At 54.2% G+C, this 20,160-nt stretch overlaps 2 protein-coding genes across 5 annotated transcripts in view; both read right to left on the bottom strand.

The window, feature by feature from the left end:
• Nucleotides 1-6,260: 6,260 nt before the first annotated feature.
• PDZK1IP1 (PDZK1 interacting protein 1) lies at nt 6,261-17,691 on the bottom strand. Of its 3 annotated transcripts, none has more exons than XR_004681681.1 (5): nt 17,515-17,691; nt 14,586-14,694; nt 12,807-12,902; nt 12,008-12,178; nt 6,261-6,600 (listed from the first exon to the last, which is right to left on the bottom strand). XR_004681681.1 is itself a non-coding variant. In XM_035018631.1 (5 exons), the coding sequence occupies exons 1-4, from the start codon at nt 17,579-17,581 to the stop codon at nt 12,106-12,108; spliced, it is 345 nt and encodes a 114-aa protein (XP_034874522.1). In that variant the 5' UTR covers nt 17,582-17,691; the 3' UTR covers nt 6,561-6,600; nt 12,070-12,105. The 3 variants fall into 3 exon arrangements, 2 of the variants coding, with proteins under 2 accessions (XP_034874522.1, XP_034874521.1); XM_035018631.1 differs by having other exon boundaries at nt 6,561-6,600; nt 12,070-12,178; XM_035018630.1 differs by lacking the exon at nt 6,261-6,600 and having other exon boundaries at nt 11,752-12,178.
• The window catches only part of TAL1 (TAL bHLH transcription factor 1, erythroid differentiation factor), a 33,217-nt gene continuing 30,659 nt past the window's right edge, over nt 17,603-20,160 (bottom strand). The window contains exon 6 of one of the 2 annotated variants that reach the window (XR_004681679.1): nt 17,603-17,691. The gene's annotated coding sequence lies outside the window, so the exon portion shown is untranslated. Of the gene's footprint in view, nt 17,692-18,655; nt 18,677-20,160 lie in introns of those variants that run through there. The other variant, XR_004681680.1, reaches the window with a different exon arrangement.

Below are 20,160 nucleotides of genomic sequence, written 5' to 3'. Positions count from 1 at the left end.
AGGGCAGTTAAGTTACTCAGAGACAGTGTGATCCTTTGAAGTCTTGCTTCCTTGCTTTGTTGGACCAGAGCAGCATTAAGTCTAGGTCTCGTTTTGTCCCACTACTATGACAAACTCCCTCTGAGTACTTTACCTGATGGCTTATGAATTCTAAGGTTTTTCACTCTTACTGGTGGGAACACAAAATATTCCCAGACCATGAGCCTTTGACTTCACTCCTGCTAAGACGTACAGGTGTGTTTTCCCAGTCTTGAGTAACTTCCTCATGTGCATACTCAGTAAGCTTCCTTTAAAGGAATGAAATGCTTTCTTCTTGTCTCATCTTGCCTGTTCTTAACTATTTCTTTTTTTTTTTTAAAGATTTTATTTATTTGACAGAAAGAGATACAGCGAGAGAGGGAACACAAGCAGGGGGAGTGGGAGAGGGAGAAGCAGGCTTCCTGCGGAGCAGGGAGCCCGATGCGGGGCTCGATCCCAGGACCCTGGGATCATGACCTGAGCTGAAGGCAGATGCTTAACAACTGAGCCACCCAGGTGCCCCTGTTCTTAACTATTTCAACAAGAGCTAATGACAGAGCCAAAACCTTACTTGGTTCTGAAGCTAATGAACTTACTGGGTGAGACCACACACCTGTGCCATCAGAAGCTTTCCATCTCCTGAATCAGGGTAGCACAACTTTTTCTCTATGAAATAAACTGGCTCAAAGCACTTCATTTCCTTTAAGTATTTTGACTTGTGCTTCAAAATTGTGTGCACAGGTGAATAACGTTATTTGAATTCATAGGGAATTATTTTTATTCTTGAATCTATTGACTCAAAGTATCATGTTTCACTTTTTAAATGATGCTATTGTTCCAGTCTACAGAGGAAAAACTTGTCCAGTGAGGACCTTTGGGCTAGGTGACTCCATGGCCAGAACTTCCTGGATCCCCTATGTTCTGGCTAAGCTAAGAGGTACTTTTAGGACATCCTTGATCATCATCTTATCTTGTGAGTATTTTGAAATTCATTCTGGAATAGTACTTTATAAGTTGAAGTGGCTGAACAGCCCCTCTGATATGGTGAAAATGTCTGTAGTCTTCTTCCCAATAACTCAATCCAGTCTTATCATGAGAAAAATATCAAATCCCATTAATGGGGCATCTTAAAAAATACCTGACCAAGACTCCTCAAATTCATCTATCTCAGACTCTAACAAAGTCATCAAAAACAGGGAGAGTCTGTGAAACTTCCATAGCACGGCCAAGACGAGCCAAAGGAAATGTGACAACTAAATACAACATGGTATCCTGAATGGGATCTTGGAACAGAAAAGGGACATTAGGTAAAAACTAAGGAAATCTGAATAAAACTATTGACATTAGTTAATAATAATGTATCAATAGTGGTTCATTAATTGTAACAAATGTACCACATTAATGTAAAATGTCAATAATAGGGGAAACTAGGTGCAGGGTATGGGAACTCTATATTATATTGTCAATTTCTCTATAAATATAAAACATTCTAAAATAAAGTCAATTAAAATAATCCTAGGGGATCTACAAAAAAGCTACCAAGGGGTGCCTGGGTGGCTCAGTTGGTTAAGCACCTGCCTTCGGCTCAGGTCATGATCTCAAGAGTCCTGGGCTCAAGCCCCACATTGGACTCCCTACTTAGTGGGGAGTCTGCTTCTTCCTCTTCCTCTGTCCCTCCTCCTGCTCATGCTTTCTCTTTCAAATAAATAAATAAAACCTTAAAAGACAAAAATCTACCAACACTAATAACTAAGTTGGGAAGGTTACAAGATAGAAGGTTGTGCACTAAAGAATTAACTCATCACACTTGAGATGTTCAAACCTTACACATGCCAGAAAACAGACTGGTTTTTGACTGACTCTGGGGAGATCAGCTCTAAGCTCTTAAAATATCTTGTCTGATGAGTGTCCTGGTACACCTGGGGCTTGGACCTCACCAGGGAATTTATGCTAACAATGTGATTTATGGTGGAGACCTTGGGCCATGCTGTATCATTTCCACCTCTGAAGAGGCTGGAGAGATTGAGTAACTAAGGTCAGTCACATTCTCCATTCTTAAATTACTGACCCCCAATAAAAATAAATCCTGGACACCAAGGCTAAGGCAGGCTCCCCTGGTTGGCCATTCTTTGTATGTGTCGTCACACGTCATTGCTGGGAGAATCAAGTGCTATTCATTGACTCCACTGGTAGAAGAGAGCATGAATCTCACTTCTGGTCTCTATGTGCCTGTTTCCTTTGCTGATTTTAATGTACATCCTTTCACTCTAATAAACTGTAATTGTGAGTAGAACAGCTTTTCTGAATTCTCTGAGTTCTTCCAATGAATCATCAAACCTGATGGTGGTCTTGGGAACCGCCAACACAAAGGCCAATAGGTCAGCATACAAAAATCAGTTGTATTTGTAGATAGAAGCAACGAACAGCTGTAAAATGAAACTAGAAACACAAGTCCATTAATAGTAGCAGCCCCAACTATAAAACATGTAGGAATAAATTTTACAAAAATATGTTCAAGCCTATAGGCCCAAACTACAAAACTTTGCTAAATATTTCTAGAATTTCCATTTCACTCTTTTTTATAGATCAAATTATTAAATGATATTCTTTTTTCCCTCTATATTCTAAACACATTAGTCATAGTTATTTCAATGTCTCTGTCTGGCTACTCAATACCTGGGTCACCCAGGGGACTATTTCTATTGTCTAAGGTTTTTTTCTTTTGCTTTTTTGATCATTTGGACTATTTCTTGGTATTTTGGTTGAGTTTTTATTAAATGCTGAACATTGTGTGTAAAGAATTGTAGGAGCTCTGGTCAGTTCACTGAAGAGGGAATTACCTTCTGGAAGTCAAATAGCATATATTGGCAGAGCCTTGTGTTACAAGAGATGCGAAGTGGGCAATTTGGACACAGCATTTCCTTTCAGTGCTTTCAGGTTGCTTCACTTTATAGTACTTATACTGTACGTTTATCTTGTACCGTATCTCTCTACTTCAGAGCCCAAAGAAGCTCTAAAAGACACCATAAAATTTGAGCATCAGGAACATGTAGAAAAGGGGGCCAGAAGACACTGATGAGCATTTTGTATGATGTGATCTTCATCTCTCTTTCCAGCCTGGGCAGACTCCTCTCTCTGCCCAGGAAAAGGTGGGGTGCTGGTTGCATTGATCTTCCCAGGGACTGTGTGAGCTCTGCCATCTGGTGGCTAATCAAGATGTTACAAGCAATAGGGAGAAAGGATAACAGGAACAGACGTTTGCAAAAAGAAAGCACTGTATTTTGTGAATGAGCTTTTAGAAAGTGTTCAGCTCAAAGCAAACTGGAATCTTCCCCCTCCGCTTACTGTTTACACTGCGGTAGAACTGATTAAGTGTAAATGGATTCAACCCTTAGAGAAACCAATAGAGAGCAGGTACTTTACAAGAGCCTTAGAAATGCCCATATTCTTGGGGCACCTGGCGGGCTCAGTCCATGGAGCGGGCGACTCTTGATCTCCGGGTTATGAGTTCAAGCCCCACACTGGGTGTAGAGATTACTTAAAAATGCAATCTTGAAAAAAAGAAATGCTCATTATCTTCGATGGAGTCATTCCACTCCTGGGAGTTTGTCCTGAGGAAGAGCTATTGCTTCAGGGCTTTGATGGAAGAGACACAATGACTAGAGTCATCCAGATTTAATTGGCAGAGCTGGGACCAGCTAACATATTCAGTCATTCAACAAACACCAAGCACTTGCTCTGTACAGGGATTATGCCAGATGTCCTGGAGATGTCCTGCCCTCCAGGAGCTCACAGACATAGAACATGGGGAGGGAAAGGGGTGTCAGAGAGCCATCCTGAAGGATGTGAGGCTGGCAGAAGGAACACAATGAGCCGTGAACATGAACAACACAGGCGTGAAGATGTGAAGCAGTGTGGGAGGAGAGGGAATGGGAGGCTGGAGAACTTCAAGCAGTGTAAAGTGTGCAGCCAAGAGCGGAAGAACAGAAGCTGGAGAGTCACAGAGGGCCTTCAGTGTGGCCATCTGGCTGCTCAAGATACTGCAGGCACAATGGAAAGGAAAATTATGCGGGCTGTTGCTCACACTCACCCACTATTTACTATATGCTTTCTGTGCATGCATGAACTCATTTACTCTTCTCCGCAGCTCTATAAGATGGGCATCATTTTACCCCTAATTTTCAGATCCAGGTGCTGAGGTACCTTTGTTATGAACTTGCCCAACATCACACTAACATAAAGTTGGCAGGGAGGGATTTGCCCAAGAAGTCTGGCTTCAAGCCCATGCCCACAGCCACTAAGCTGCACCTGCCGGGAGCAGTGGGGATTGCCTCGCAGGTGCAGAGGGCTGGGTCCCAGTTGGCTGTGTTCGGGAAAAGTCTCTCCAGTGGCAGCATGGAAGCTGGTGTGAGCATGCAGCATGAGTCAAAACAGAGAGACAGGAAAAGTAGCTGAAAACATCCACGTGAGCTGGAAGCCAGAATCAGGGGAGCAGGAGTGGGGTTGAGAGAGGGGAATTCGGTGTGAATCCCGTTTCTGACCTGGGTGGATGAGTCATGGTATCGCTAACAAGAACAGGGGACTCAGGTTGGCGAAATATTGGGATTCCATTTGGACTTAAGGTGCCTGAGGAGTGGTGCATGAGGCAACTGGGGACCAGATGGAATGGGACTGATTTGGAAGTATCGTAGCCAATGAGGCTTATCCGAGGTGCGATTATTGCTAATTGGAAGTTGATACTTCATGGCAGTAATGGGAATGAACTGAGTGGATGAGGTCCCCATGTCATTCCTTCAACAAACATGTCCTGGGGACCCCCAGTACTCTGGGCCTGTGCTGGGCACTTGGACACTACAATACACAAGACAGATGCATCTCTGCCTCATGGAATTCCAAGTCCACAGTCTTGTTCAGAGAACAACCCCATGACCAACGTGAGCCCACCGTCCTGTGGGAACCTGGCGAGCTGAGGGCTGGTGGTCAGGAGCAGCGCCACAGAGAAAATGGCCATGATCCTATTATGTTGAGAGAAGAAGGATCAGATAAACCATCACACCTTGCGACAAGAAGATGGGACTCTAGTGCCCTTGGTGAGAGCCGTCTCAGCAGTGTTAGGGGTGGAATCGAGGCTATGAGGTTGAGGAGCAGGTGGGAAGGATGGAGGCAGAAATGGCAAATGTTGACCGCTCCGCTTAGATGCTTGAAGGGATCCCTCTCCACTTTCCCAGATGCATCTTTCCAAATGCACGGTAAGTTTTGCGAGGGCAAACACTCTATTTTCTTCAGCTCCCCATTTCACACACACACACAGAGGGAGAGAGAGAGGGAGAACTCTATGCTGGGGTAGAATTAGCAATGGATTTAAAGTCAAAAGACTTGTCCAATGCCACTAACTAGGCCAGTGCCACTAAAGTCACCTCCCTTGCTGAGTCTGCATTTTCTCCCCAAGAAAATGGGCCCAGTTGGGGCGCCTGGGTGGCTCAGTCGTTGAGCGTCTGCCTTCGGCTCAGGTCATGATCCCAGGGTCCTGGGATCGAGCCCCGCATCAGGCTCCCTGCTCGGCGGGAAGCCTGCTTCTCCCTCTCCCCCTCCCCCTGCTTGTATTCCCTCTCTCGCTGTGTCTCTGTCAAATAAATAAACAAAATCTTAAAAAAAAAAAAAAACAGTGCTTGAAAATAATTTATACTTTTAAACATTTACATTATAAAAAAAGAAAGGTCTAAAATCAATCATTTAAGGGGCGCCTGGGTGGGTCAATCGTTAAGCATCTGCCTTCAGCTCAGGTCATGATCCCAGGGTCCTGGGATCGAGCCCCGCATCGGGCTCCCTGCTCAGCGGGATGCCTGCTTCTCCCTCTCCCACTCCCCCTGCTTGTGTTCCCTCTCTCGCTGCCTCTCTCTCTGTCAAATAAATAAATAAAATCTTTAAAAAAAAAAAAGGAAATGGGCCCAGTTATATGCAGCTGGTAGGATCAGAATGAGGCTCCAATCACAAAGCACCCTCCCCCCCCATATAGTAGCCCTCAGCTTCTATGTAAAAACCAGCACCGCCAAACCTGCCATCGCTCTATATGGGTTTGAGGGAAGGTCCTTCCCAGTCTCTCGTTCCAGCTTGTTAGCTCTTGGGGCCTGGAAGATGCTCCCATCAGCTTCTCCCCCGCCCTCTCTGTCCCTCTCCCCTCTGCTTGCTGGAGCTCCCTCTCCTCCCTGACCCTTTCCCCTCCTTACCAGCACCTGTCCTCACCACCTCCATCCCACATGTGGGCTCACAGCTAGAACTGGTCAAGAGCCTGGTTATTCATTTGCAAAGTCTGCATGCAGAATTGTACCGGCCTCGGTGATGCAGAACGAACCCACGTAACCAGCTCTTACACTGGTACCCCCAGAGGCGCAAAAGAGCAGCTGGGCCCAGCATGTTCTGTACTCACCAGCCATGCAGAGCCTCTAGCTGCCTCTCACCCCAACTTGGTACATGACCTCGGGCTTCAGATTCCACAGTACAATATTAGCGACCTGGGCTAAATGATTCTAAGGATTTTGCTAGCTCTGACACACTGCGGTCTTGCATGCAGTTCAGCCCATCCTGTAATAATAACAGAAATAAAAGACAATAGCTAACATTTATTGTGTACAAACCGTGTGCTAGGCACTATTCGATGTGTTTTATGTGCATTGTTTCTTTTAATCTTTACACCGTCTCTTATCAGGTAGATACCGTTTACTGCCCCCAGTTTACAGGTGAATGAACTAGAGCTTGGTGAGTTGAGTTCACTTATTCAAGGTCACTTGGTATTACGTGTCTAAGCACGGCTATATCCAGCCTGCCTGACCCGGACCTGGCTCTTAACCTCCCAGTGGGCATCCAACTTGAAGGCAACATCTCTGGCTCGACTACTAACCGCTCACCTGGGCCAGAGCTGAACTGTACACCCACTTTGCCCTCCAGCCCACCCCCTGTAGATGCCCAGAGGCTCCTCAATTCCACATGCCCATAAATGCGCCCTTACCCCCCACACACTCCTGCTTGTCCGCTGGTACCTGTCATTCTCAATGCCATTCACTAGGCTGTATGGGGCCTGAGAATCAGAAAAAGGTGCCTCTTCCCTTCGTGCAGACAGGCCCAAACTGGCTTGCAGGGCCAGGTTAGTGGACACATGGCCTGCGTAGCCCAGCGCCAGGTCTCAGGCTCCACCACCTTCCAGCATGCTCAGAACAATACTGGAACTCGTCCTGGACTTCTCTGTTTCTCTCTCTTTCCTCCTCTCTCTCTCATCAAGCTCTCCCTATTTTGCTTTTCCAGGGGGTCTCCAAGGAACATGTCCCAGAAACTTTGTCATCCTTGTCTTCTGGAATAGCATCCCAGGGCAGAAGCCACTGGGCTCCCAGGTCATTTCCGAGAGAAAGGGAGGTGTGTCATCAGGACCAGGATGACGAAGTCCCCAAGAGCCTGGCCCCCATCAGTCGTGCTTGCAACCTAAGGTGTTCACAGACTTGGCCTCTGGGGCCACAGCGGGGAAGCACTGGAGGCCAGCTGCCTTTGAAGCCTACAGGAAGATGAGCAAGGTGCGGGCACAACCTGGGGGGCAGCAGGGGGCGGGGTCCCTGGAGCCATGCCGTGGGAAAGCCTTTGGTACAGCACTTAAGGGGGAAGAGCCCTGCTGAAGCTCAAGTTAAAAGCGCTCTGCTGATCCGCCCTTCCTACTGAGCGTGCAGCCACCAGATGGCAGCCAAGGCTCCAGGCAGACAGACAAGGCAGGTGGAGCATGGATGTTCAGGGAGGCTCATCACTGACCCCACGACCTTCAGAGAGCAGGAAAGAGCGAGTACGTGTGCGTGCATGTTTGCATGTGTTCTTCTGCACCTATGTGTGCTGAAGGGTATGGACAGAATACACCTGGACAAACAACTGGGCTTAGTGCCTTTCTTTGGGTTTCCTCACCACATCTGGGGCTTCCCTTCCCCTGAGTCCAGCCCTGTCTTGGGTGCTGGTGATGCAGAGGGAAGTGACCCCGTTCCTGCCCTCCGGGAGCTCCCGGGCCTGGCAAGTAAACAGAGCACAGAGATGGCTGGAATAGCCCAGAGGAAGGGCCAGCCCCGGGTGGGCAAGGAGCTTTCCCTGCACCTGGAGGGCTTTCTGGCCGTGGCAGGTGCGGTAACAGTGTACATTATCTCTGTCTCCCCCCAGCAGCCCTGCAGGGACGACCCAACAGAAGCAAGCCTACTGGCAAGCCAGTGGGGCAGCTGATAGGCTGGGCGGTCCACAAGCGGTGAGGAGCAGAGCTGGAATTTGAAGAAGACTCTGCATGATTCTCAAGCTCAAGCTCTTGGCCACTGCGTGCACTTCTGGAGACTGGAAATGGGGAGGAGAGCCAAGCTGGAGGGTCCAGGCCCCAAGCCAGACCTGGAGGAGAGGCAGATGCCTCCCACCCTGGTCCCAGAGCAAGTTCTGCTGGCTCCAACTATCTGACTCACCTGTGAACTCTGGTCCAAGGGGACAAGGCAGAGGGTGTGTGGCTGGGATCACCCCTGGAGTGCCACTCTGCACTCCCACCGCCCCCCCGTACCCTAGGCTGGGGGAGCCATGTCTGTGAAGCTGTAGTCTTGATCTGATGGCTCCTTAAAGCAGTATTTCCGCTCAGGTTACTCTGAGCATAAGGGAAATCACCTTTTTTTTTCTTTTGAAGATTTTATTTATTTATTTGACAGAGAGACACAGTGAGAGAGGGAACACAAGCAGGGGGAGTGGGAGAGGGAGAAGCAGGCTCCCCGCTGAGCAGGGAGCCTGATGCGGGGCTCGATCCCAGGACCCCGGGATCATGACCTGAGCCGAAGGCAGACGCTTAACGACTGAGCCACCCAGGCGCCCCAAGGGAAATCGTCTTGAAAATCATTCCAGCCACCTGGCACTCTGTCCTATAACAGGTGACACTCGAGATAGAATTCCACAGCCCTTTTTTTGAAACCAACTCCAGGTTGGAAGTTCCTCTTGGAGTCTAACTGAAGTAAGCAGCACGGCAATCTACCTCCAACTCTGCAGTTCCTGGGCAGAGCCTTTAGTGCCTGTGTTTGGACGTAACCTATGATGTAACCCTGTGAAATTCACACGTTTTAGATAGAGAAGGAAAAAGAAAGGTGCGAGCCCTGTTCCAGGAAGCAGGAAGAGCAAGAATGTCCTCTAGCAGTAAGAGAATCTCCGGGCCCTATAGCCAGGGCCTGCGCAACCTGAGCATTCTGCCCGGAGAGCGGGTGGAGGGATCAGTGGGAGAGGATGCCACACGAAGAAGGGAGAGCGCAGGACTGTCCCCAGCCAAGGGACTGGCACGAGGCCGCTTGGGCAGGTGGGGCGCGCAGGGGAACCCACTGGACACAGAGAAAGATGCAAGGGGAGAGAGGAGATGGTGAGCACTAGCTCAGGTGGAGGGAGGAGGAGGAGGAGACTAGAAGATGGAGATAAAAACAGAGACCAAGAGGTGCACTCAGGGAGACAGTGATCCATAAAGGCTGGGAGAGCAAAGAAGGAGACAGGGACTGGGTGGGAGAAAAGGGCGGGGTGGGAGCAGGAAGTCGTGAAGGCCCACCAGCCATTTGGGGGTCCTTTTGGGCCAGCCCACAGGCTCCCGCGGCCGGTTCCCTCCCCCTGTCTGTCACTCAAGGAGATGAGAATCCCCTCCCCCCAGGGCTGGCGGGGGAGGGTCTCGCCTCCCCACCCCCCATGCCCCCCTCCCCCACCACCCCCGCCCCAGCCCAGAGGCTCCCTTCCCCAGGCCCCCTGATCGCTGCCCCCTTGGGACTGGCTGTGCAGCCCCGATAGATGGTGGGGGGCCCAGCTGGTGTGTTATCAGCCTCCTCCAGGAGCGAGCCTGAGCCACTCCGCGGCTGCCAGCCTGAGATTAGGCCCCGGAGGGTCATTAAGCACCGCCCTGGCCCGGGCCCAGCCTCCTTTCCCTCCCTCCTCTGGCCCGGCTGGCAGGTGGGAACAGGCGATAAGGACTGGGGGCTCTGGGGCCAGCAGCTCCATGCCCCCTGCTCCCTGCCAGGGCAGGAACATGGGGTGGGGGGAAGGTCAGTGCCAGCCCAGCATCTGCAAGGACCCCAGAGTTCCCACCATCCTGGTTCCTCCAGTGTGGAGAGAGGGCTGAGGAGGCTCCCCGAGAGGCCGAGGCGGGGGAGAGGGTGGCCTGCCCCGGGAACCAGGCGGGACAGCGACTGCCACCGGCCCCTGCTGGACAGCCTCACAGGTGAGAGAGGCCAAGGGATGGTGGCTCTGCTTTCTACCCTGGAGGGCGTGTGGGGCCAGACCTGAACCACCACCACCCCCCGCCCAGCCCCTCAGGGACAACTCGGGGCAGCAGTGGGAGGAAATGGAGGTTCGTGCAAGGAGAATCAGATCCAGGCAGCCAAAAAGGTTCAGACCAGGAGACCAGAAAAGGAAGAAGAGGGTGTTTGTGCCTTAGCAGAGGCCCTCCAGTAACCTCCATCCCTCCTCCAGTAAGTTAGAGGCTGGGCTGGCTGGCCCCCTGGCTCTGCCCTCTGGTCTAGTCAAGGAAGACTTCCTAGGGGAAGAGGAACCTTGGCATAGCCAAGAAAAAGGAATATGCAGAGTTGGAACTGGCAGCAGTGGGTGAGAAGGCATCTGCCCACATAAGCACATCCACAGTTCACTGAGCTGAAGCTCAGAGAGGGGAGGCAATTTGTCCTGAGTCACACAGCAGACAAGGGTAGGCCTGGGGCAAAGACCCTGCCTTCCCTCTGCACAGGGCTCTTCCCTCTGCCGCAGGCTACAAACTAGACCTCAGTGTGGTAAGAAAGGCTAAATCAGATCTCAGATGGGGCCCCCCTGGAGCGTTTGGCTGAAACCCTCGAACAGCAGAGCGTTGGCTACAGTGGGGAAGTGAGGGGGCTGTCACTGGTTGGGGCAGCTGACCGAGGGAGATCTTTGGGACAAGGTGGACTGCCTCCTTCCCTCTAGCCCCACTCCTCTGCACCTAGGAGTGCCCCTGGCTGGGTCTTTCTCAGCTTGTCACCCCAGATTCCGTCCCCAGAAGAATGACAGTCACAGGGATGGGGGCCTCCAGGGTCAGCCCCCGCCCACTGAGTATGCCTCCTCCCCACTCGCTCTCGCTTCATTCTCCCTGGGACCCAGTTCCCTGATTCCACCCCCACCCCCACCCCCCAGGACCAGGAATCAGGGGCACTGGTGAGGGTGATTCTACTCCAGCTTTGCAGTGAAACTGGCCAAAGCCTCCCCAGAGGGGAAGCTGAGTTCAGAGAGGACTGTGACTCTCCCAAAGTCACATAATAAGTCTGCAGGGGACAGGGACTCAAAGGCGGGCTTCGTGAGTCCTAGCCCAAGCTCTGTCTCAGAACTTCTTATGCTCAAAGGCCAGCCGAGGCAGGCTAGAGCTGCCTGGGTAAGGGTTGCGTGAACCACCTACAAAGCCAGGCAGCATAGAGGATAGGGAGGGGTATCAGGACTGAACAAGGAAGGGCCCAGAATCACAGCTGTTAAGGGTAGGTCAGGGGAGGGGCACTGGCAGGAGGGCCTCTGCCTGGAACAGGGGGTAGGGTGGGTGAGCTCCCTGGCCCCATCGGGCCTCCCAGAGAGGGTGTCCTGGGTAATCCCCCAGAGCTACCATGACAGTAGCTTTGGAAGGTGATTGTCATGATTCAGAAAGCAAGACTGGGCCTGGCTGTAAGCCTGAGGGGCTGTTTCTGAGCCCTGGGAACATCAGGCCTGGAAATACAAAACATCTTTATTTCACAGAAATGAGAGCCATTTCCACAGTTAGAGGGAGAGGATGTGAGGCAAGGTGGGAGGTGATGAGCTGACTGTCCTCTTCGGAAGGGTCTTCTGAATTGAATTGGGTGGGAGACCTGCCAGGAAACCCTAGGGCCACAGCTGAGCCCCAACCTGGACACAGCTCTGGCTTTGGCTGGTGACAGTTCAAGGGAAGGTGGGCAGTGTAGGGTTGGAAGAGTTGGCCCCTTACTGTAGGTTCCTGCACAGAGAAGGAGCGGCTTGGGTGGTGAGTCGGGTATCCATCACAGGCACCTGGGGTCAGGGCTGGGGGCCACACACAAGTAGGGGTCACATGGGGGTGCTCCGGACCTTGCCCTCCTCCTCGGGGACATTCTCATAGGCATTCTCGTGCTCACTGGAGCTGAAAGAGGATGACAGGGGTCATCACCCCCTCCATGCCATCCCCTTCACCCTGCTCTATGCTACACCTGTGAGGGCAGGATCTTCCAGAATAAATATACTTGAGTGCCAGAAGGGAGTTCCCCTACCCATGTCTGGTTCCAGGTGCACCTGTGACTGGAGGCCTCTCAGCACCCCTCCCCTCCCTGAGCCCCATCTCTCTCCTATGCTGAGCCCCTCCCCCACTGGAGCCCCACCGAACAATCCCCTCATGGAGCCCATCTCCCCACTGAGCTGCCTCCCCCACTTATTCCTCTCCTCACATTGAGTCCCCTTCCCTCCTTGAGTCCCTTTGCCCCACTGCACCTCTCCACCCCTCCGTATGAGTCCCAGTCGGCTGGCTGAGCTGCTCCCCCCACCAGTCCCATCCCCTTACTGGGCCCTCTCCCCAGCTGAGCTGGTGGTCCCCCAGGAGCCCTGCGTCCTCACAAAGCCCCCACCGCATCCTCCCTCAGCTCCTCTCTTCACTGAGCCCTTCCCAACATGAGTCCTCCTCTTTCCCTGCCCTCCCCCCACCTTCCACCCCCACCTCTCAGAAGCACCGGGTCCTTCTGGAGCACAGGGTGGTTGGCCCTGTGCTGGCCCCTCACCTGAAGCCAGCCGCCATCGAGGAGTACCTTCCGTCTGTTCCTACCAGGATTCCGTCTGCCTTGTTTCCAACGGTCATGACCATGTTCATGGGCTCCCTGTGGACGAGGCTCATCAGTAGGGCTCCTCAGGTCCCTACCCTCTTTGTTCTGCCTCCTCCCCCTTGTCCAGTCAGGCTCTGTTCTAGACACTGGTTCTCACAAGCCCAGGGGCAGAGGCTGGCCCTCGCCAGAAGCCCCTCTCTCCAGCCAGGCCCCTGTCAGTGGTCTGATTCTGGCCCTTCCTGCTCCAAGGTGGGGGCCTCAGGTCTGAGATTTGCAAAAGATTTATCCAAGACCTCTCCCCGACCATGGCCCGGCCTCTCTCTGCGGTTCTCCTCTGGCCTCAGCTCAAGACCCAACGGGATTTGGTGTCTGCCCCAGATGTCTACACGGCTTTCCCCGGCACCGGGTGCAGACATGGTCCACATCCACTCAAGGCACAGCCTGGGTCAATTGAAAAAGGAAGCATTTCTGACAAAAAGCTCCTGGCCTCTTATTCAAGTTTAAACCCAGTGAGTGTGGCCTCTGCCCCCGCCGACCCGGAAGCCGCTCATCCCTGTCCTTCCTTCCTCCTGCTCACTGCTGACCCCCTCCACCAACTTCTGGGGATCCGCGCCCTAGACAGCTCTCAGACGTGTCCCCCCCCCCATTCCCTCTGCTGCCTCCAGAGGCCAGACTCTCTCCTGACCTCATGCTCAGCGCCCCTCATTGCCCTTCTTGCCTGCCCCTACCCCACGCGCGCAGCCCGGGGCCACCAGAGTCCTTCTGCTCAGGCCGCCTCTCATCCCAAGACCAGCATACAAGCTTTCACTGGATTCCTATTGCAAGAAGGATAAAGCCTGAAGTTCGGGGCGCAGGTGTATGGGGTCTGCTGGGCCCCGGTCCTGCCTACCTCGCCAGTCTCTCTCAGGTCCTCTCTATGCCTCTCTCCACCCGTGAATGCTTGTGCTCCCTCACTGGGCCGCGCGGGGCCTCGGCTGGCGCCCAGGCACCAGTCCCCCTTTGTGAGAGCTAGCGGCAGGTGCGGCCTGCCCCAGGGTTGGGGGGCACAGAGTGGACTGCATTTCAGCCCAGTCCCCTCGACCTAGGACCCCCGGTGTCCTCACTGCCCCCTCCCATCAGCCGCAATGCTTTGCCCATGCTGCTCTCTCCTGAGACCAGCTCCTCCACCCTCATCAGCCCCCAGAATAAACGTGTACTCAAAGGCCTTCTCAGACTACGGGCTCTGGGCCCCCAGACGGAGCAGGCCCAGCACTGCCCTCTGCACTCCCTTTTACCGTCGAGTCCGTACTTGGCATGGTGACTGCCCCTTGCTTTCCGGCCTGGGAGCCTGGGGGCGCCGGGCCTGTGTCTGTCCCGCGGACCCCCTGGGGCCCCAGCATGTGGCACGGCGCCTGGCCCTGAAGAAAGATGGAATCTTCTTTCCCAGAGGTTTTCCCAGCCCCCATCACAGGCGGGGCCAGTGTCCTGACGCTACAGAGAGAGCCACTGAGACCTCAGGGAGGGAAGCTTGCCAGGAACGAGCACAGGAGCTGTGGGGACCAACAGAGCCCCGTCTGGCAGCCTCAGAGCCTCAGCTCCAGTCCCGGAGATCTTCGGCCTCGATGTCACTTCCACACAGTGACAGCACTGGACGCTGGGCTTCCGGGGCCCTTCTCACCACGACCGGAGCAGTAGCTCGGGCCCGGGGCTTGCCCAGCCCGCACCAGCCCAGACCCCGCGCCCCCGGGTGGCACTCACGGCTCTTCCTGGCACCAGAAGCGGTTGACGGCAAAGGCGATTGCGACCAGCACCAGGAACACAGCCACAGCGATTAGGCCCTGCATCCAGGGCTGCAGTGTCCCCAGGTCTGGAAAGAGGGGAGCGGGGTGCTGCAGCAGGCTCCGCCGCAGTGGGGGCTGCAAGCACAGAACCGGGGAGGGAGGAACCTCGGAGCTAGAGCCTGTGTCAGAGGCCATCAGCCGGCCGCCGGGACCAGAGGAGACATGCTGGGGCAGCCAACGTGGCAAGGAGGACCCACCTGAACCCCTCACTGAGCTTAGAGAGGGATGACAGTTGGAAAATGGGAATTCAAGAAAGGAATGAGGTGCCAAGGAGAGACAGCCCTGAGCCCCTGCCCACCCTCCACGTGGGTCACATGCAGGGCCCCCTACAGAGTGTCTGGGCCGCAGGGACCAAAGGGCAGCTCTCTGGACAGCTGGCCTGGGCCCTGCCAGCCGAGGTTGTCTCCCCTTCTCTCCAGCTCCCAGAAGGCAGGCGCAGCCAGAGCTGATAAGAGTGGGCTGGCATCTGGAAGATCCTGTTTTGTAATGAGGTTTCTCTGGTACTGGTAGGGCGTGGGAGTATAGGACAAGCAAGGCTGCTTTTGCTAGGGGTGCCTGGAGAGAGGGGTGCCCGGAGAGAGGGGTGGGACAGAACACCTTTGGAAAAGCAAGGCAGAAGGGCAAGTTCTCCTCCAGGTCGTGGGACCAGAAGAAAGCTTCAAAACCTGAGCCCCTTTTATCTCCTCCAGCTGGGTGCCTACAGGACTAGGCCAGAGACCAGCTTGAGGCCCCCCCCATTCATCATCTTCTTTACCTTTTGACCCTTGACCTTTGACTCCACCTTCAACCCTCAAGGTTTCCCAAAATCTCCGCTCTCGGCCACAGGCAGCCCCAAAGGGCTCTCCCCTCCCCCAGGCATCACTGTGCTCCATGAGCCTGAAAGAGCTTAAACCTGCAGAGAATAGACACGCAGTAGCAGGCGGGTCTCAACTCAGGAGGGGACAGAGGCCAACAGGAGGCTCCCAGAGGGTCTTGTTTTCAAGCCAAAACACACGCATCCCTAGTGCCATCCTGTATTTTGAGGGGCCCAGCCTGGGCATCAAAAACCTCATTCTGCCTCATTCTCACTCAAAAGTCCTTCCTTGAGTCTACCCTAAAGCTCTCCTGCTGCAGTGAAGGCCCTGCCCCTTCTCTGAGCTCTCTCTGAGCCTGCCACGTATAGGGAAGAGGGGAGGGATCTGGGAACTCTGGCCTGGGGCCAGATCAGTGTGGTTACCCTGAGCTCCTCACCTGCCAACAAGCAGTGCTTTGGACTCACTGTTTCCCCAAGAAACAATGGATCAGACCCATTGTTTCCTCGGTCCGTGGTTTACTCAAGGATGGGGAGTTAGGGCTCAAACCCTGGGAGGCCCCTCCCTGCCTCCTCCAGACCCTGCAGCCAACTCCTTCCAGGCACCCAGGGAAACTGGGTCCCTGCTCCTCCGTCCATGGTCCATGTGGCTGTGAAGTAAACATAGAGCACAAGGGCTCTGGGGGCAGGAGACAGGTGACCTGAGCCCTGTCCCTGAAAGACTGCAAGTCCCTCCATGGTGATCTCAAACTTTCACATTGATGAAGTTCTTTCCGGCTTATCTCTTAACTCGGGCAAAAGGCCTTGGAGGGCAAAGCCTGTGCTGCTGGAAACCCAAACTCCCCCTTCAGGCAAGAAGGATTGCCCTGAGCCAGCGAGACCCCAAGACAAAGATTGACCTGACCTTCACTGCCCACCTGCATGGACCTGCCTACTTTTGCTCCCCAGTTTTCTTATATAAACCTGGAAGTATTTTCGGCACTTTGGAGACAGTCCTGGAGACGCTAGTCCGCTGTCTTCCCGGCGATGGCCTCCCTGAAATAAACCTTTTCTTGTTTCACTGCCTTTGGATTTTGTCAGGGGCCAGGGGCCGGCCGAACATGGTCTGTGGGGGGCCCCCGGAGCCGGGGGCTCGTGCACCCAGCTATACCCCTTCTTGCTCTGCTGTGTGATCCGCACAAGTTACCCCACCCCTCTGATCTGCGATTTCCAAGAGGGCTTCAGAGACTGGGAGGCAGAGGTGAAGTAGACCTGCGTGCCAGCTCAGGGCCCCTGCAAAGGAGGGGTACCCTGGGAGCATCTCTGCCAGTCCCCTCTGGACCCAAATCCCACCTGCAGAGCCCCCAGACTTGGGCTGCAGGGCAGACGGCGGATCTCGGGGTGTGGCGCCTCGCTGGTGTGCAGCTTTCCCACGCCCTCACCTGGCAGCAGCCCTGGGAGGTTGGCAGGGCGGCTTTATTGTCCTCATTTTATGGATGAGAAAACTGAGTCTCACAAAGGGGCAGTGATTTTCTCCTGGCCGCACAGCAAGACTGAGGCAGAGTGGGACAAGAGCTCAGATTTGTGGAGGGGGCCACCCTGGGGCACTGTCCCCTACCGGAGCCCAGGAAGCTGAAACAATGAGGACTTAGGCCAGAGACATGGGCACAGCCCAATAGCGCAGCCCCTCCCCTGGGACAAGCCGGCCATATGAGGGGCACCTTGGGCCCGCTCCCTCCTTCCTTGTAGCCCCTGAACCCCTATCCTTGGGACCCCACCGTCTCTCGGGCAATTCCTGCTCCTAGAGCTTGGGCCTCACTACTCTAGGTCTCCAGTCCAAGTCTCTACATTTCCCCTGCTGCCCACATTCCTCACTCCTAGAAAACAAGTCCCAGACAGAAGCCTTGCTCAGAGGTCTCTGCCCTTGGAGGTTCCTCCAGCGAGCCCAGTCCCTGCTGCTTCTTCCCAACTGTAGGTGTCCAGGGTGGTGAGGGAGGCCAGATGACCACCCCATCCACCCCTGGGTTACCAGCACCCAGCCCAGCCCCCCTCACCACAGCCCCCAGCCCTGGACTACCTTGTTGACACCTGGTAGGTGGCACTGCGGTGAACAGGACCACAAGGAGCAGGATGAGGGCCGACATGGCTGCAGGCAGCTTCTAGGCCTTTTCCCTGGCTGCTGGTATCTGGGCTCCTGGGGCTGCTATGGGGTCTGTCAGTGTCTGCCTGAGATCCGCCTGGGCTCAGTCTGGCCCTGGAGGAGAGGAGCTAGTAAGGAAAAAGGCGAGGGAGGAAGGAAGGGAGGTGGAGAGAAACTGCCCTCCCTCCCATGGTAATGAGCTTCCAGGCCTGGCCTCCCAGGTCGATGCCCTGCCCACTCGAGCGGGCATTCGAGGTCGTCTTTCAAAGGCTGGACAAGAAAGCAGGTCTACAGACTGGGGAGATGTGAGGAGAGTTGGTGCCTCACCTCCAAGCCCCAGCCTCCCCAGTTTTTGTGTCAGCTCTCCCCCTTCCCGGCAGCGGGGCTGGGCTCTCAGGAGAGGAGTGACACATTATTGCTCCTGTGGGCGGGGTGTCTCGGAAGGCTGACTGTGGGATTAAGAAATCCCCTGTCTGCTGGGAGCTTGGGGAAAACCCCAGAGGCTAGGGAAAGGTCCAGGCTGACCCTCCCCCACGGCCCAGCCCATTTCCTGTTCTTCCCCTCACCTGTCCCTCCTCAGCCAGGCCAGACCATGGGGCTCCTGTCCCTCCATCCCTGGCTTAGCTCGGTAGCTCTATAATCTACCCTCTCCCGTGGGGATCATGACAGAGGGCCTGAGGGGCTCCATCCACAGCCTTCCCTACCCCGCCCAGCTGCCCTGGTCCTGTTCAGCTTTCCTCTCGGCTCCAGATGGGGCTTCTGGAAGCTGGGTGGAAGCTCCCCAGGACAAGATCCAGTCTTGGTCAGAGGCCATTATACATACCTTCTGATCAACCTCCACCATCACAGGGAGACAAGTGGGTGAACACAGCCCTGCTGTAGAGGCAAAAACATCCCCAAGTGGAAGGTTCTAATCTGGGGCCCTGAACCCTTGGGCCCTCAAACCCCAGGATCACATGGAGTCCATCTGGTCCTCCAGCTCAGGAACTAAGAATGACCCAAGTACCTGTTGAGGCCCCGGGGCCAAGGGTCACGCTGGGTCTCCTTGCCTCACCCCTCTCCAGGAGTACAGGAAGCCAGAGATGTTGAGAGTCTGATTCTGCAGACACCAAGAAAGAAGGACCCAGCATCCTGGGGCAAAGTCTCCAAGATGGAGGGTCCCCAGACGTCAGGGCATACGCTGGAAGTCCCTCCACAGCCACCCTGCCCAGAAGCCACCAAGCTGCTGTTCAAAGGACCTTGTGGGCCACCCTTTCTATTGCAGGATGGTCCGGCCAGTGGCAGCGGTCAGGTGTCACGCCTCATCCCTGCTTCCTGTGTGTGCCCATTCGAGGGCAGCGTGCCTGCTGTCGTCCAAAGATGGGGTGCCTCTGGTGATCTAGGGGAACTTGGCTCAGACTTGAATGATACATATATGTATGTCCTATTCTTCCTCCCTAATCCCCAACTTGGTGTCCTCAGAATTTTCTGGCACAAAGTTTGGCTAGAGTAGGCACCATTCGTGTTAATGAACAGCCAGGGAATCACCGATCAGAATGCAAGGAATGGAGTTGAATTTAATAAACATCAAGATGCCTTCTTGGAGAGTTTTAAGCAGGGCAGTCACGTGGGCATATCTGCATTTGAGAAAACACCTCTGGCCCTAGGGTGGAGTGTGAGAGGGGAGGGCAAGGGCTGGAAAGGGAGATCAAGGGGGCCTGCCGCAGCAACCCCACACCCAGCGCCTTGGTGGCACAGGGCTGTGGCTGTGCATCTGAGCCCTAGTTAGGGGATGGAGTGGCCAGGACACAGCTTCTGGATGCAGTGACTGGCGGGGAGTGGCTGGACGGACAGGGAGTTGCTGAGGGTGAGGTCTGGTGCCTCAGAAGGGACTGGAGCGGGCGCCTGGGTGGCTCAGTTGGTTAAGCGACTGCCTTCGGCTCAGGTCATGATCCTGGAGTCCCGGGATCGAGTCCCGCATCAGGCTCCCTGCTCAGCGGGGAGTCTGCTTCTCCCTCTGGCCTTCCTCCCTCTTGTGCTCTCTGTCTCTCATTCTCTCTCTCTCAAATAAATAAATAAAATCTTTTTTTTTTTTTTTAAGATTTTATTCATTTGAGAGAGAATGAGAGAGAGCACATGAGAGGAGTTAGGGTCAGAGGGAGAAGCAGACTCCCTGCCGAGCAGGGAGCCCGATGCGGGACTCGATCCAGTGACTCCAGGATCATGACCTGAGCCGAAGGCAGTCGCTCAACCAACTGAGCCACCCAGGCGCCCCAATAAATAAAATCTTTAAAAAAAAAAAAAAAGAAGGGATTGGAGCAAGTTTCCAGAAGGGGTGGGGGAGATGGTGAGCTACGGGCGGCTCAGATGTATGATGCTTGTGGTGCCTGTGGACCCTCCAAAAGGAAACCTTAGGAAGGCAGCAGGATCTTGGGTCTGGAATAAAGAGCTAGCTCTGGGAGACCTGCGTGGCACAGCATTGGTAACTGAGGCAACAGGAATGTATGGTCTCCCTGGGGGGGGTCTATGATGTGTGTTGTGTGTACATGCGTGTGGTGGTGTGTGTGTGTGTGTGTGTGGCAAGAAGAGAGCAGGAGAAAGGAG

The sequence above is a fragment of the Mirounga leonina genome, unplaced genomic scaffold, assembly GCF_011800145.1.
Source record: "Mirounga leonina isolate KUSES-001 unplaced genomic scaffold, KU_Mleo_1.0 Mir_173, whole genome shotgun sequence".
NCBI lineage: Eukaryota > Metazoa > Chordata > Mammalia > Carnivora > Phocidae > Mirounga > Mirounga leonina.
The sequence above is the reverse complement of the archived record's forward strand: the minus strand, read 5'-3'. Positions and strand labels throughout refer to the sequence as shown.

Excerpts from the sequence above, each read along its gene's own strand:
- PDZK1IP1 (XM_035018631.1), bottom strand. The coding sequence starts at position 17,581 with ATGTCGGCCCTCATCCTGCTCCTTGTGGTCCTGTTCACCGCAGTGCCA. Across the intron at positions 14,695-17,514 it reads ACCTACCAGGTGTCAACAAG|ACCTGGGGACACTGCAGCCC; the intron begins GTAGTCCAGGGC and ends CCCTCTTTCCAG. Across the intron at positions 12,179-12,806 it reads TCGATGGCGGCTGGCTTCAG|CTCCAGTGAGCACGAGAATG; the intron begins GTGAGGGGCCAG and ends ATCCTCTTTCAG.